Raw genomic sequence first — 15,000 nt, forward strand, 5'->3', positions numbered from 1 at the left:
GGGATGTTTGTGTTTTGTTTCTGCCTCTGACAGAAACAGATTGTGTTGGAGAGTCAGAGGAAATAAAACAAGGAAAAGCAATAAACATTATGAAGAGAGTTTTAAAAAAGCTGCGCCGGGAACATCCTTAAATATGCAAATAGAAAAAGAGGTCAAATCAAAAATAAACAAAGTTATATTAACAGTTTAGAATAGATTGCTCAGTGCATTGATTTTAATCAGTTTAAAGTTTGTAGAAATAAAACCGATTTCAGTAGACAACTTAAAAATGGGACATTCATAATGTTTTCAGATTTTAAAGAAGATCTGTCTCTTGTGTTAAAATGAGGAGAGTGTGTTTCGGATGGTCAGGACTTTGAAGAGATGAGAACCTGAGTCTGTTGTGAAGAACCAAACAGAAACTGTCTCTTCAGCAGAGGAGGAACTCTTTGGTTATCGCTGCTCACATCTCACATTGCAAGTTTTTTAAATGTGCGTGAACCTGCTCGTGAAAGCTGATAACTTATCAACAGATAAAAACTCAGACTCCTCTCTGTTCCACGGATCCTCGGCCTCCGTCTGTGCTGATGAACAAAGAGGTTCCACTGAGAGAAGAAGCGTCTGAAGTTCCATCGCTCCGTCTCTGTGATGAAGAACAGGCTCATCTCTGCCAGGTAGCAGCGAGCCACATTTAGCTCTGCACAGATCAATGAAGGATTCGTACAGCGCGGAGACGAGCACCACATGAAAGCTCTTCTTCTCTTTCCACATATCGTTGCAGAGTGTCGTGATCTGAATATGAATGAGGAGGGGAAACACCCACGGAATGGATTAAGGTCGGTTAGTGAAAGGAGGATGAGGACTATGTTCTGGAGGGTTCATGATGGTGACCCAGAAACTCAAAATGAATCTGTAGAAACAGAATCATAGGTTCACGTGATGTGAATCTGTTCAGGTTTTCAGAAAGAGAAACGACTCATTTCGAGTTGTCCGGTAGAAATCTTACTGTGGTGATCGAGGGGGTGGAGCCGTGCACACTCTCGACCAATCACCAGTCAGACTCAGGTGTCAATCACTATATCTCAGATAGTTTTTTACATCATCAAATAACTGATTAAAACCAAACTGATCAGAAACATGAACGACCTGAAAGGACAGAAAACATCTTTGACAAACATCTACTGGATGTGTAGTTTGGTGCGTGTCCCATCTGCTAACATGGAGGACGCAGGGTTTAAGACCTATACTGCCTTCAGACACTAGGGGGCGATAACAACGCTTTGGCTTCACTTTTAGGAGCCGTCATGGAGTCCGTGGTTTAGGACATATAACATTTAGATGTTTATATCATTCATAGTCATTTGGGAACGATAGTTTTTTATTTAATCAAACTGACCGTTAACAACGTAAATGAAATCAGAACCAAGGATCTGCAGCTGGTGTTGTGTGAAGGTTCCGATGCTCGTCGGTTCTCTGGCTCTCGTGAGATCGCTGCTGTCGGGCTCTGGCCTACTTACACTCTCTGCTCCAGCTGCATTTTAAAAGCCTCCACGGGCTCCCACAGATTCACGGCTCCTGCGGTCGAGCTGCTTCTCCAACCGGCGTCTCCGGGGAGAGACGAAGCAGCAGCAGTGAGCAGGAGAGAGACAGGAGGGAAACTGTAATTACAATGTAATAACAGAAACAATTAATCTTATTTACCGTGCAGAAGGAAACAGGCACGAAAGATTTCAAGAAGATAATCAGAAGAAGTTAAAGGCTGTGTGTGTGTGCGTGTTTGTGTGTGTGTGTGTGTGTGTGTGTCTGTGTGTGTGTGTGTGTGTGTGTGTGTTAGACGTCAGTGGCTAGGTTTGTGATTTCTTGTAAAATGGCTGTCAGGTGTGTGTTGGTTACAGGAATAATACGTATGAGTGTGTTCCAATTGTTGTCCAGTTCTGGGAATATCAAGTGTGTGTGTGTGTGTGTGTGTGTGTGTGTGTGTGTGTGTGTGTGTGTGTGTGTGTGTGCGTGTGTGTGTGTTAATGTGGCCACATTATTAGCATCACGTATGTTAGACTGCTCCACTTCATCTCTCTCTTTCTCTCTCTCTCTCTCTCTCTCTCTCTCTCTCTCTCTCTCTCTCTCTCTCACTGTGTGTGTGTGTGTGTGTGTGTGTGTCTGTGAATGCGTGTGTGTGTTCAGGCGGAACCAACAGAGCTTCTTCTGCAGATCTGAGTGTTCCAGAAGAAAGATGCATAATTTACTGAGTTTTACTGCAGCCTGCTTCCAGAAACCGTAGAGTAACTGCAGTGTGTGTGTGTGTGTGTGTGTGTGTGTGTGTGTGTGTGTGTGTGTGTGTGTGTGTGTGTGTGTGTGTGTGTGTGTGTGTGTGTGTGTGTCAGTGTGTGTGTGTCCTCTGTGGGGAGCTTTGATTTTTCTGTGTTAAAGGAAACATCCAGTGTTTTCTGTCTGAACATCGGAGCATGAACACATTTAATTACACTCATTAAAATAAGTATTGTTATTGTTACGTCTCTGTCTTCAAGTTCACGTTCGATGTGTGAGAAGGTGAAGCTGGTGTAGCTCATTACAGCCTCTCTCTCTCTCTCTCTCTCTCTCTCTCTCTCTCTCTCTCTCTCTCTCTCTCTCTCTCTCTCTCTAGGATGTCGATCGTCAGCATCGTTGCCAGGGAGATCTTGGACTCCCGGGGAAACCCCACGGTGGAGGTGGACCTTCACACAGAGAAAGGTGAGCGTCCGTGAGCTTCACGTCAGAGGCAGAAACAAAACACAAACTCTTCATCACGACCACGCCTGCTCAGCACACATGTTATTATTATTATTATTATTATTCAAACGTTTGTCGGCTGTAGAGGTCGAATGTTGTCGACATAAAATAACTTTCATTTGACCAAATTCAATCAATCCTGAGGTGAGGGAAATTTAAAGGTTTAATTTAATCAATCAAAAAAATCTAATACTTCTTCAATCTTTCCTCTTGATTAAAGTGAGTTTGATAGTTGAGTGAATATGGGACACAGAGGCCAACAGGATGAGTCCCCCCATGTGGCCACAGGGGGCGCTGTTGATCACTCACAGCTACCTGGTGTCCCTTTAAACCTCTTCAAGATTCAAGATTCAAGATTCAAGATTCAAGATTTTTTATTGTCAAATGAACAGAGATAACATGAAGCAGTCACTGTCAATGAAATGCTTGGGTCACACACTCTTTAAGCAATGCTCAGTAATCTCAACCCCAAAAAATAAAATAGAAATAGTATAAAATAGAATAAAAAAGAATATAGAATATCAAAAATTTAAAATAGAAAATAAAATATATACATCTAAATATATATCTTTACAGATGAATGTTCAATTTGTGCAGTAGTGCGAATATTCAAATATGCTTGTTATGGTGCTGGTGCAAATATGCAAATATCACAGGGTGCTGGTTTGGTGGAGTTATTGCAGTTCAGGAGTTTAAAAGTCTTATGGCCCTGGTCCTTGTGTTCCAGGTCTGTTCAGGGCGGCCGTGCCCAGCGGAGCATCCACAGGAATCTACGAAGCTCTGGAGCTCCGAGATGGAGACAAGAGTCGCTACAAGGGCAAAGGTACGGAGACAAATCACCAACGTGGACAGTTAGACTCTTTGGAAACATCTGTAGCTTCAGCTGCTCGTTGCCTCCTGAACTGGACGATAACTTTTGTGTCTGTTTGGAGCAAAGCAGGTGGATTAAAGTGGGTTTGAAGGATCATTAGATTTTCTCGATGAATAAATCTACCCGAAGGTCATATTTATCCATCAATTGTAAAATATGTTTACAGACGATTCCAATAGTTTGGCTAACTATTTATATCTCTGGCATTGCATTAGTGTTTTTTTTACAAACTTTTTTCTCATCTTATTCTACAGAACAATGCCACGTGCACTCTCTCATGTGTGGAGACATTTCACCTCATCCAATGTAGAAGGAAAGGCTGTGTACATTTGCAAATACTGTGCAAAGACCTATGTTAAGAATGACACAACGATGCAGAAGCATATAGTCAAGTGCCCAAAGTTTCCTCAGGACTCAAATCAGCCTATGACAAAACATAATGTTTATATTTATGTCTGTATATGACAAGGTAAATACAGTTAGTATAAATTACCCACAACATTTCCAGTTTATTCCTGTTTATTCCCCTTAATTCCCATTAATTCCTGTTTATTCCCGTTAATTCCTGTATATTCCCGTTAATTCCCATGGAAAGTTTCCAACTTTGAATATTTCCCGGAATTTTGCAACCCTAGTCATATTGTTCCTTAGAGATTTCTCATTTGTTTGAAGTTGTTGTTTGTGGTTTTGTATTTTGGAGTTTCACGGAAGATGAAGAACATGAACGTGTGTTGAGCAGCAGATTTCCATTTCATTCTCCAGGTTATTAGTTTAAGACAAAGAAAAGAAGATTAACTAATGACGACTTCCCTCTCTGCAGTTTCTTCTCTTCTAGATGCTACAGGATTTAAATTTCTCTCTGTTTCTGACTGATTCCTTCATTTCCCCCCCCAGGTGTCTTGAAGGCAGTCGGCCACATCAACGATAGTCTGGCTCCAGCTCTTATCGCCTCAGTAAGTTCAGTCTCTATAAACTGTTTCCTCATGTGAACGTGTAGAATCTGTCTCTGAGGGACGAGGTTTAGGATCCGGAAGCTTCTGGGTCGAGTTGGTTTGCAGGTCATCTGTCTGTGTGTGGATCTTTGATCAGCTTCTAAACTCAAGGACCAAACCAAATCTCAGAAGTCCTTTTAGAAACACCTGGGACGTTGTGTTCATGTTTCTTTACTCGTCCACAGTCAAATGAAATCAGTTTGTATCTGTTGGTGAAACAAAGACAACGGGAGTCGATCAATGAGCAGATGACAATCACATCTGGATAAACAGGAAGCTGCGACAACCTGATAAAGGCTCCGCTGTCAGAGATGCTGGAGACAAGTGTGTGCGTGTGTGTGTGTGTGTGTGTGTGTGTGTGTGTGTGTGTGTGTTTGTAGAGGCTGTGAATAATGATGATAATGTGTCTGTGAGATAAAAAAAAGTGTGAGCGTTAGGGAGGATAATTGAATGAGGCATGTGTGGGTCTGTGTGTGTGTGTGTGTGTGTGTGTGTGTGTGTGTGTGTGTGTGTGTGTGTGTGTGTGTGTGTGCGATGCTGGAGTCAGTCTCAGCCTGTTGTTACATCATCAAATACCTAATATTATAATTAAAACCAAACATTATGTTAATGTTTATATTCACAGAGACATACGTGTGTACGTCAGTGATGACACGTAACCACTACACACATGTTGTGTTGACCCGACAGCCTGACGTGGGTCACCTGATGGGTGTGTGTGTGTGTGTGTGTTTGTGTGTCTGCAGGGCATCAGTGTTGCGGAGCAGGAGCAGCTGGACAACATGATGATCGAGATGGACGGCACGGAAAACAAATGTGAGTCAGAAAACAAACATCGACATGAATACAGAAACTCAGATTCTGGCTCCAGACACGTTTTTAATAAACTCACGTCCTCAGTAAATAAAGGCTGCGTTCATTTAGCTCCACCCACGTTCTGCTGCACACGAATCGTTTCAGGCAGCAAAGCAAACAGCTCAGAAACGAATGGTGTTGGAAGAAATTAATTTGATCCAGAACACGAAACCTGTCAGAATAAACTGCAGCCGAGTTTAATTCACTTTAACTGATTTACACAGACGAGCTTCCAGAACACAGCGTCACAAATTATACAGGATTCACTCTTCGTGTTCTTATTTGTATTATTTGACAATCAATCTAACACATTTGATCTCAGTTTATAAAGTGAAGTAAGAAAAAGGAAGAGAGCAGGTTTTCAAACAACTACGTTAAAAACTATATCATTATTCTTTTAAAAGATAGTGTTTTACCTCGTGTTGTATATTTGTTTAAATGTGTGTTTATTAATCTGCAATAAATGTTTGAATTTGAAGCTCAAGTAAAAAGAAACCAAACCTGTGTTATAGAGAAAGTTGAATCAAACTGAATTTTAAATTTAAAGCAAAAATAAAGTTGAAATAAATGCAGAGCGAGGGCGTATCGAGTGTTACATCACTTCCTGTCCCTTCTTGTTTCAAACAGCTCAGTTCGGGGCCAACGCCATTCTGGGCGTGTCTCTGGCGATCTGCAAGGCCGGTGCAGCGGAGAAAGACGTCCCCCTGTACCGCCACATAGCCGACCTGGCTGGAAACACAGAGCTGGTGCTGCCGGTTCCTGTAAGAGACAAACTCACAACAGCTACACACATGAAATGACTTCTGTCTTATTTAGATAGATATAAAGATAGATAGATAGATAGATAGATAGATAGATAGATAGATAGATAGATAGATAGATAGATAGATAGATAGATAGATAGATAGATAGATAGATAGATAGATAGATAGATAGATAGATAGATAGATAGATAGATAGATAGATAGATAGATAGATAGATAGATAGATAGATAGATAGATAGATAGATAGATAGATAGATAGATAGATAGATAGATAGATAGATAGATAGATAGATAGATAGATAGATAGATAGATAGATAGATAGATAGATGGTAGATAGATAGATAGATAGATAGATAGATAGATAGATAGATAGATAGATAGATAGATAGATAGATAGATAGATAGATAGATAGATAGATAGATAGATAGATAGATAGATAGATAGATAGATAGATAGATAGATAGATAGATAGATAGATAGATAGATAGATAGATAGATAGATAGATAGATAGATAGATAGATAGATAGATAGATAGATAGATAGATAGATAGATAGATAGATAGATAGATTACTTTATTCACCCCCGAATGGAAATTAAGTCGTCATAGCAGCCGGTATATTTGAATACAATAAAATACAATAGAATAAAATAAAAAATATTGAGGTAGAAAGAATAAAAACAGAAACACAAGATAAATAGGTAGATAAGGTGCAGTGGCAAGATGATGGTAATAGTACTGATGATATGATGGTAATGTTATTGTTAGACAGTATATAAGAATAGTACAGTATATATAGTGTATAATATAACATAATATATATTTATATATGATAGTAATTATACCAATATAATAGCAGTATATAGTAATAATGGCAGCAACAGTATATATAATAATAATAGTAACATGTACACATGTATAAATATATGTATATAGACTTATATATACAAAGAATATACAGAGAGTATGATATAATATGATATATAGTAGAGGTATAAATATAAGTATTTGACTATACAATAGATAATATAATATACTATGAGTGTAAGAATATGTAGACAGAGTGTGCAAAAGACAATATTATTGTATAAAATGATATATAATATCAGTATGGTTTATATGAACACATATCACATATGATGTGAAGTCAGTGTATATGGAGCAGAGTGTTGTACAGGTCCACAGAGCAGGAGACAGGTTTAGTGCAGTTCTGTGATGGAGGCTCTGACAGAGGGGGAGGAGTTGAACAGTCTTATTGCGGTTGGGAGGAACGACTTCCTGTATCGTTCCTTAGAGCAGCGGGGGGGGGGGGGGGGGGTTGAATGAGTCTGTGGCTGAAGCTGCTCCTTAGCTTGAACAAAACAACGCCAAATATTTGATTATACTTTCAAATGTCTATTTTCCTATTATGTGAGGTTTTTAGTCTCTTGGTTTACTCCTTTCCTCTGTTTCCTCTTCAGGCCTTTAACGTTATAAATGGAGGATCTCACGCTGGGAACAAACTGGCCATGCAGGAGTTCATGGTTCTGCCCGTCGGAGCCGAATCTTTCAAGTAAGAATTCCTCTTTCAAACCCTTTCACAAACCTGTAGAATTGTATTTCTTCTGACCGTTGCGCTGCTGCCTGGCAGGGAGGCGTTGAGGATAGGATCCGAGCTGTACCACACGCTGAAGGGAGTGATCCAGGAGAAGTACGGTCAGGACGCCACCAACGTGGGCGACGAGGGCGGCTTCGCCCCCAACATCCTGGAGAACAGCGAGGGTGAGGAGCCTGTGTGACCTTCACCAGGGACCTTACACATTCACCTCTGTCATCACTAGGGCTGCAAAATTCCCGGAATATTCAAAGTAGGAAACTTTCCATGGGAATTAACGGGAATTAACGGGAATAAACTGGAAATGTTGTGGGTAATTTATACTAACTGTATTTACCTTGTCATATACAGACATAAATATAAACATCTTGTTGTGTCATAGGCTGATTTGAGCCCTGAGGAAACTTTGGGCACTTGACTATATGCTTCTGCATCGTTGTGTCATTCTTAACATAGGTCTTTGCACAGTATTTGCAAATGTACACAGCCTTTCCTTCTACATTGGATGAGGTGAAATGTCTCCACACATGAGAGAGTGCACGTGGCATTGTTCTGTAGAATAAGATGAGAACAAAGTTTGTAAAAAAACACTAATGCAATGCTACAGATATAAATAGTTAGCCAAACAATTGGAATCGTCTGTAAACATATTTTACAATTGATGGATAAATGAATGGAAATAGTCTAGATGAACAGATGAACAATCCTCAATCAGCATGCTCATATATTTTCCCAGTAATATCATGGAAACTTACCTGACTAGTCCTTCACTCTACAGCAGGCCTCAGTAGCCCTGCTGTAGAGTGAAGCATGCTGGGAGTTATCTGTGCATGTGATGGAAGAATGACCAGTGGAGGGTTGAAACTCAACGTTCCATACATCTTTAAAATAGAGTTTTGAATCATGTTTTTATTGCTCAGTGTTTAATTTGCATAAGTTTTTTTTTTTTTTTTTTTTTCAAAATTCCCAAAATTCCCAAGCTTAACATCCCATGGAAAGTTTCCAGAAACTTTCCGGAAATTTACCGGAAACTTTCCGCCGCTTTGCAACCCTAGTCCTCACCTTCATCCTGTGTCTCCTGATGTCTCCTCGTCCTCCAGCTCTGGATCTGCTGCAGACCGCCATCGAGAAGGCGGGCTTCACGGACAAGGTGGTGGTCGGGATGGACGTCGCCGCCTCAGAGTTCTACCGCGACGGCAAATACGACCTGGACTTCAAATCCCCCCCGGACCCCGAGAGACACATCAGCGGGGAGGAGCTGGCCGACATCTACCAGGGCTTCGTCAACAACTACCCAGGTGGGAGGAGCTTCATCACTTCCTCTCCACGTAGACGTTCTGCTGTTTGCTTGCGTTAACCCTGTCCGTCTCCTGTCCTCCTCCCAGTGGTGTCCATCGAGGACCCGTTCGACCAGGACGACTGGGAGGCGTGGTCCCGGCTCACCGCTCGGGTCGGGATCCAGGTGGTTGGCGACGACCTGACGGTGACCAACCCCAAGAGGATCGAGAAGGCGGCCGAGGAGCGAGCCTGCAACTGCCTGCTGCTCAAAGTCAACCAGATCGGCTCCGTGACCGAAGCCATACAAGCGTACGAGTGCTTCTCTGCATAGATATATATAAAGACTAGATGTCTCGTTCAACGGAGCCGGACGTCACCACATGGCGGCCATCTTGCCAGAGGTTGCTCGCTCACCCATAGCATTGTGTTGGTCGTGGTAAATAACCATAACTTGCTCAATTTTCAACCGATTTTGAAACGGTCTGGTTTGTTATAAACGTCAGAGATGTAGATATGACACGTGAATAATTTTGTTATTTTCTAAAAAATTTTATAATTCATGCAGTGTCATAACTACATCTCTGACGTTTATAACAAACCAGACCGTTTCAAAATCGGTTTAAAATTGAGCAAGTTATGGTTATGGCTGGCAACGCAGACGAGATATCTAGTCTTTAAATATATATCTATGCTTCTCTGAACCTTCTTTAAACCAACCAGGAAGAAAAAATCTATCTTTTACATTAGAGCGGGTCGTATAGGAGGGGTCAGTGACCTTGGACTGGGCGAAGAAGGTCGTCCATCTTGGCTGTGACGATACAGATACAGAGACACAGCTGCTCTCAGTCACACACATGGAGACACACACACACACACACACACACACACACACACACACACACACACACACACACGGTCGTTCCCTGTCAGCCATGTTGACCTCGGGCCACAGATGAACTGCGTCAAACAACCGTAGAGACGATAAATCAAGAACAGGAAGTGGCAGCAGGTTGTCAGTAGGAAGATTGTGTGTCAATCAAAAGCAGCCGACCAGCACGGTTGTGTACATGTGTCTCACGGTTGTTCATGTCTTTGCGGGGACAGTGTGTACTTATAAATCTCGCAGTGAACCGGACGTCACTCTGGTGGTTGTGAAGCCATCAGTCATGAAGATGATGAAGAGGAGGAGGAGGAGGAAGGAGGGGCTGAGACAGATGAAGTGATGGTGTGTGACGGATCAACACACGTCTTCGTTTTCATGTCGTTAGCGGGAGAACAACTACGGAAGATGATTAGGGCCAAACAGAAGAATGCATTTTAAGATTTAAACTATATCTATAATATACTATAGGATGCCTTCTGTTTTTACAACCACTCTTGTCGCCCTCTGCTGGTCATTTAAAAGAACACAGGCTTCAGGGACCTTCACTTTACCGACTTGGAGTCAACGTCCATTCTTATAAATATGTTCTATGGAGAAACGTAGACTTTTGTAAACGATGACGCCCACGTCCTCTTCCTGATTGGTTCTCATCAGTCACATGACTGACACAGGATGTCGCTCACACTTCCTGTCGCTAACGGTTCCATCTCGTCCCTGCTCTTTGTCTCTCAGGTGCAAACTGGCTCAGGCCAACGGGTGGGGTGTGATGGTCAGTCATCGCTCGGGAGAGACGGAGGACACCTTCATCGCTGACCTGGTGGTGGGACTGTGCACCGGACAGGTACACACACACACACACACACACACACACACACACACACACACACACACACACACACACACACCATGCACCATGAGGTCAGGGATATGACCTCAATCCTGAATAACAGGTGAAGAGAGTCAGTGATATCTTGAGTGATCTGGAGCACAGTGTCCTCACAACCACACAAAACACACAGACACACACACACACACACACACACACACACTCCACCCGTCATGTTGACCCACTTTCCTTTTCTGGTCCTAAACCACAACTGTCTCCACCACACGATTCACGTTTTAGACAAAAGCTTCGGATCATCAGAAAAGAAAATCTCCTTCTCCACTTAACGAGGTCGCTGATGATTCTCTCTCTCTCTCTCTCTCTCTCTCTCTCTCTCTCTGTTTGTTGCAGATCAAGACCGGCGCCCCCTGCAGATCTGAGAGACTGGCCAAGTACAACCAGCTGATGAGGTCAGTGATCTGCTCTGAAATCACAAAGTCTGGGAGTAAGATGTATTTTTCCGTCTCAAAGGAACCGGGTCTGAGTTAGAAATCAATTTTCCTTTGTTTGGTTTATTTGCCAAATCTGGCAGCAGCTGAAAAACCAGGCTCCTCGGGTCTTAGTGTTTAGCATCGAGAGCTAATTGACATGACAGGCAGCAGCAGCGCTGACGTCATCCGATGTGTCCGAGCCAGTCAGAGGAGGAGGTGGAAGAAGAGGAGGAGGAGGAGGAGGAGGAGGAGGAGGAGGAGGAGGAGGAGGAGGAGGAGGAGGAGGAGGAGGAGGAGGAGGAGGAGGAGGAGGAGGAGGAGGAAGAGGAGGAAGAGGATCAGCTCAGCGGTGTAATCCCATCGGACTGCTGAGGAGACGCAGAGAGGTGGAGGGTGGAGAGACTTACAGGAGCTTTAACTAGTGATAAACGCTAATCACTGCAGTCAAGTGCACACAGACACACACACACACACACACACACACACACACACACACACACACACACACACACACACACACACACACACACACACACACACACACACACAGTAAGTAGTTATTCATAGTCTACACCAGGAAGTTGTCATCAAATCCCCATGAAGTCATTGGAAAGATGTGGAGACAAATAGAATGAACTGAAAACAAGATGGACGACGCTTCTCCACCTCCTCCTCCTTCTCTCCAGAAAGGATCCAGAACATCCCGGAATCGAACGCTTCTCCTCGTGTGCGTCTGGAGTCGGACAGCAGCTCTCACACCAGGACGTGGAGACAGGACGGAGACAGAAGACATGGAGGCCAGGCTGCTCCGTGGCTCCTCCTCCACCAGAGGAACGTCAGAGGAACGGTGCACAAACATCGTGTTTCTCTTTTTCGTTAGCATCGTGAAACACAACAAACGTCTTCTTTGACCTTTGACCTCTGACCTTTGACTTGAGTCCGAGGGGCTGATGGGAACGAGCTGTGAGGACGAGTCTGAATCTGGAGCTTTGAGTAGTTTTCATCGCAGTCGATTCCAAAGCTGAAGAAATGTGTTCAACTTAAAAGGAAGAAATCTCTCAACTCACTTTGAATAATTCCCCTTTACTCTTCTCTTCCTCTTCCTCTTTCTCTTCCTCTTCTCTTCATCTTGTCCTCCTCCTCTCACACATCGTCCCTTCTCTTTCTCTTCCTCTTCTCTTTGTCTTGTCCTCCTCCTCTCACACATCGTCCCTTCTCTTCCTCTTCCTCTTCTCTTCATCTTCTCTGCCTCTTCTTCTTCCTCTTCTCTTTGTCTTGTCTTCCTCCTCTCACACATCGTCCCTTCTCTTCCTCCTCCTCTTCCTCTTCTCTTCATCTTCTCTTCCTCCTCTCACACATCGTCCCTTTTCTTCCTCTTCCTCTTCTTCTTCCTCTTCTCTTTGTCTTGTCTTCCTCCTCTCACACATCGTCCCTTCTCTTCCTCTTCTCTTCATCTTGTCTTCCTCCTCTCACACATCGTCCCTTCTCTTCCTCTTCTCTTCCTCTTCTCTTCCTCCTCGTCCCTTCTCTCCATCTCCTCTCTTCTCTGCAGGATTGAGGAGGAGTTGGGCGACCAGGCTCGCTTCGCAGGCCATAACTTCAGGAACCCCAGTGCACTGTGAAAACCGACAGATGGACGGATGAATGACTCACACACACTCACACTCACACTCACACACACAATCACACACACACTCACACACTCACACACACAGACACGACAAACAGGGAATGAGCCATGTACAAAGAAAGATTCATTAAAAAACACACAAGCTAAAGAGCCAAGCAAAAAAAAGACAAAGATAAAATATGCACTGGACTTTAAATGTGTAGGAAGACGACGCTGCACACACACACACATGCACCGAGTCGGCAGATGCAACACACGCTCACGCACATGCAGGGGAATATTATGAACATATAACATTTATAAGCCAGACATGCACTGTTACTGTAGTTTTAAAGAGGACAGAGCTGCAAAAATCCTGATTATTGTTGTAAGAGCAGAGACGAATAAGTAGAGAAATCGTAGAATCGTGTGAAGTGAAGCACGCGACTGAAAGAGAATCACTCGTGTGCAGAAACATGAGTGAAAACTACACAAAGAGTGAAAACTACACAAACACCCGAACACGTGTGTCCTCTCTGTCCCGCCGTCTCCTGGACACTGAGACACCTGCACTCCTCCACTTCTCTCCTCCTCGCTCTCCGTCTACTGTCCTTCTCGTCCAGTCGGATTCTGTTTTTCTTCCTGATGTGATTTTGATTATTTGTCCTTCATGCTTGAATCTGTGTCTGAAGAAAAAAACAAATATGATCTAAACCTCCTTGTTTCTTCGGTTCCTCCTGAATGTCCCTAGAATTAGCTTCGTGGAAAAAGAAGAATAAATGAACGAACAAAACGCTTGTCATTGAGAATAATGTGAAAATAATGTGAAATAATAAAAGATGGTCATTTACAATCTCAATCACAGTTAAAAAAATGTGTTTGTGTTGTTTTGTGTGTCTGTGTTTGTTGTGCTTTCCTCAGGAGCTTCATCCGAAACACAAACAAGTTATTTGTTGTAAAAACTAAAGTGTGGACGTTGCCATAGTGACGAGATGATAAATAAACACCAAACACAATTCTTTGTCCTTTCATTAATTTATTACATTTGTCATAAATCCAGAGTTAAACACACAACAGCAAAGTGCAGAGTTAATCTATTGTGTCTATGGTCGGGACTTCACAATAAAAGCACCGAAACACAGATTCTAATATTATATCTTATTTTTTCATCGTGTGATTCATTCAATTCTGTCTGAGCTTTTGTTGTTGTGGTCCCTGAAGTAACAGTTAGTGTCGTTCATCAGCAACACAACATGACAACAGTGTGAACCTGTTTAAAAACACACAACCTGATCCTCTGCTGCAGATCACGTGAAGAAGTTTGACCTCGAACTATCAGCAGGAAACTGAAAACCTCCCCTGTCCTGTAAAACCACTTTTAAAGCCTGAGAATAAAGTTTAAATTATAGAAACAACAAAAACTAGATTAAATATAAATATGATAAATAAAATAAAAGCTAAATTCCCACAAACGTGTGATATTTATAAACCTAACAGTGCAGACACAGGGACGTGAACACGTGACGATCTGAACCTGTTGTTCTCATCGGTCCTGATGGAACCTGCGTCCGTTACACACGTGCGTTGATGATGTCGACAAACTCTGGTTTCAGAGAGGCTCCGCCCACCAGGAACCCGTCCACGTCGCCCTGAGACGCCAGCTCTCGGCAGTTCTCTCCCGTCACCGAGCCTGAGGACGGACAGAACATAGACATATATAAAGACCAGATGTCTTGTTCGACGGAGCCTGACGTCACCACATGGCGGCCATCTTGCTAGGGGGCAGCTCGCTCACACATAACATTGTGTTGGTAAATAACCATAACTTGCTCAATTTTCAACCGATTTTGAAACGTTCTGGTTTGTTATAAACGTCAGAGATGTAGATATGACACTGAATAATTATGTTATTTTCTAAAAAAAATTAATAATTTATTATTAATTTTATGTTAATTTTATATGTCTTGTCTGCGTTGCCGGCCAACGGAGCCGGACGTCACCACATGGCGGCCATCTTGCTAGGGGGCAGCTCGCTCACACATAACATTGTGTTGGTAGTGGTAAATAACCATAACTTGCTTAATTTTCA

The 15,000-nt window shown here is 42.7% G+C and overlaps 2 protein-coding genes across 2 annotated transcripts in view; one reads left to right on the top strand and one right to left on the bottom strand.

Annotated features, from left to right (window-relative positions):
• Window positions 1-2,600: 2,600 nt before the first annotated feature.
• On the top strand, window positions 2,601-12,924 carry LOC133025671 (gamma-enolase). The gene is made up of 12 exons (XM_061092394.1): window positions 2,601-2,706; window positions 3,473-3,568; window positions 4,511-4,569; window positions 5,355-5,424; window positions 6,091-6,224; window positions 7,691-7,782; window positions 7,861-7,991; window positions 8,925-9,122; window positions 9,210-9,411; window positions 10,718-10,826; window positions 11,223-11,281; window positions 12,855-12,924. Exons 1-12 carry the CDS (start codon window positions 2,622-2,624, stop codon window positions 12,922-12,924), a joined length of 1,305 nt encoding a protein of 434 aa, XP_060948377.1. The 5' UTR covers window positions 2,601-2,621.
• A 1,558-nt stretch (window positions 12,925-14,482) lies between these two features.
• Window positions 14,483-15,000, bottom strand: part of LOC133025656 (triosephosphate isomerase) — a 4,904-nt gene continuing 4,386 nt past the window's right edge. The window contains exon 7 of the mRNA XM_061092380.1: window positions 14,483-14,601. Coding sequence (XP_060948363.1) covers window positions 14,483-14,601 — 119 coding nt within the window. The remainder of the gene's footprint in view (window positions 14,602-15,000) is intronic.

This window comes from Limanda limanda, chromosome 19 (assembly GCF_963576545.1).
Source record: "Limanda limanda chromosome 19, fLimLim1.1, whole genome shotgun sequence".
Taxonomy (NCBI): domain Eukaryota; kingdom Metazoa; phylum Chordata; class Actinopteri; order Pleuronectiformes; family Pleuronectidae; genus Limanda; species Limanda limanda.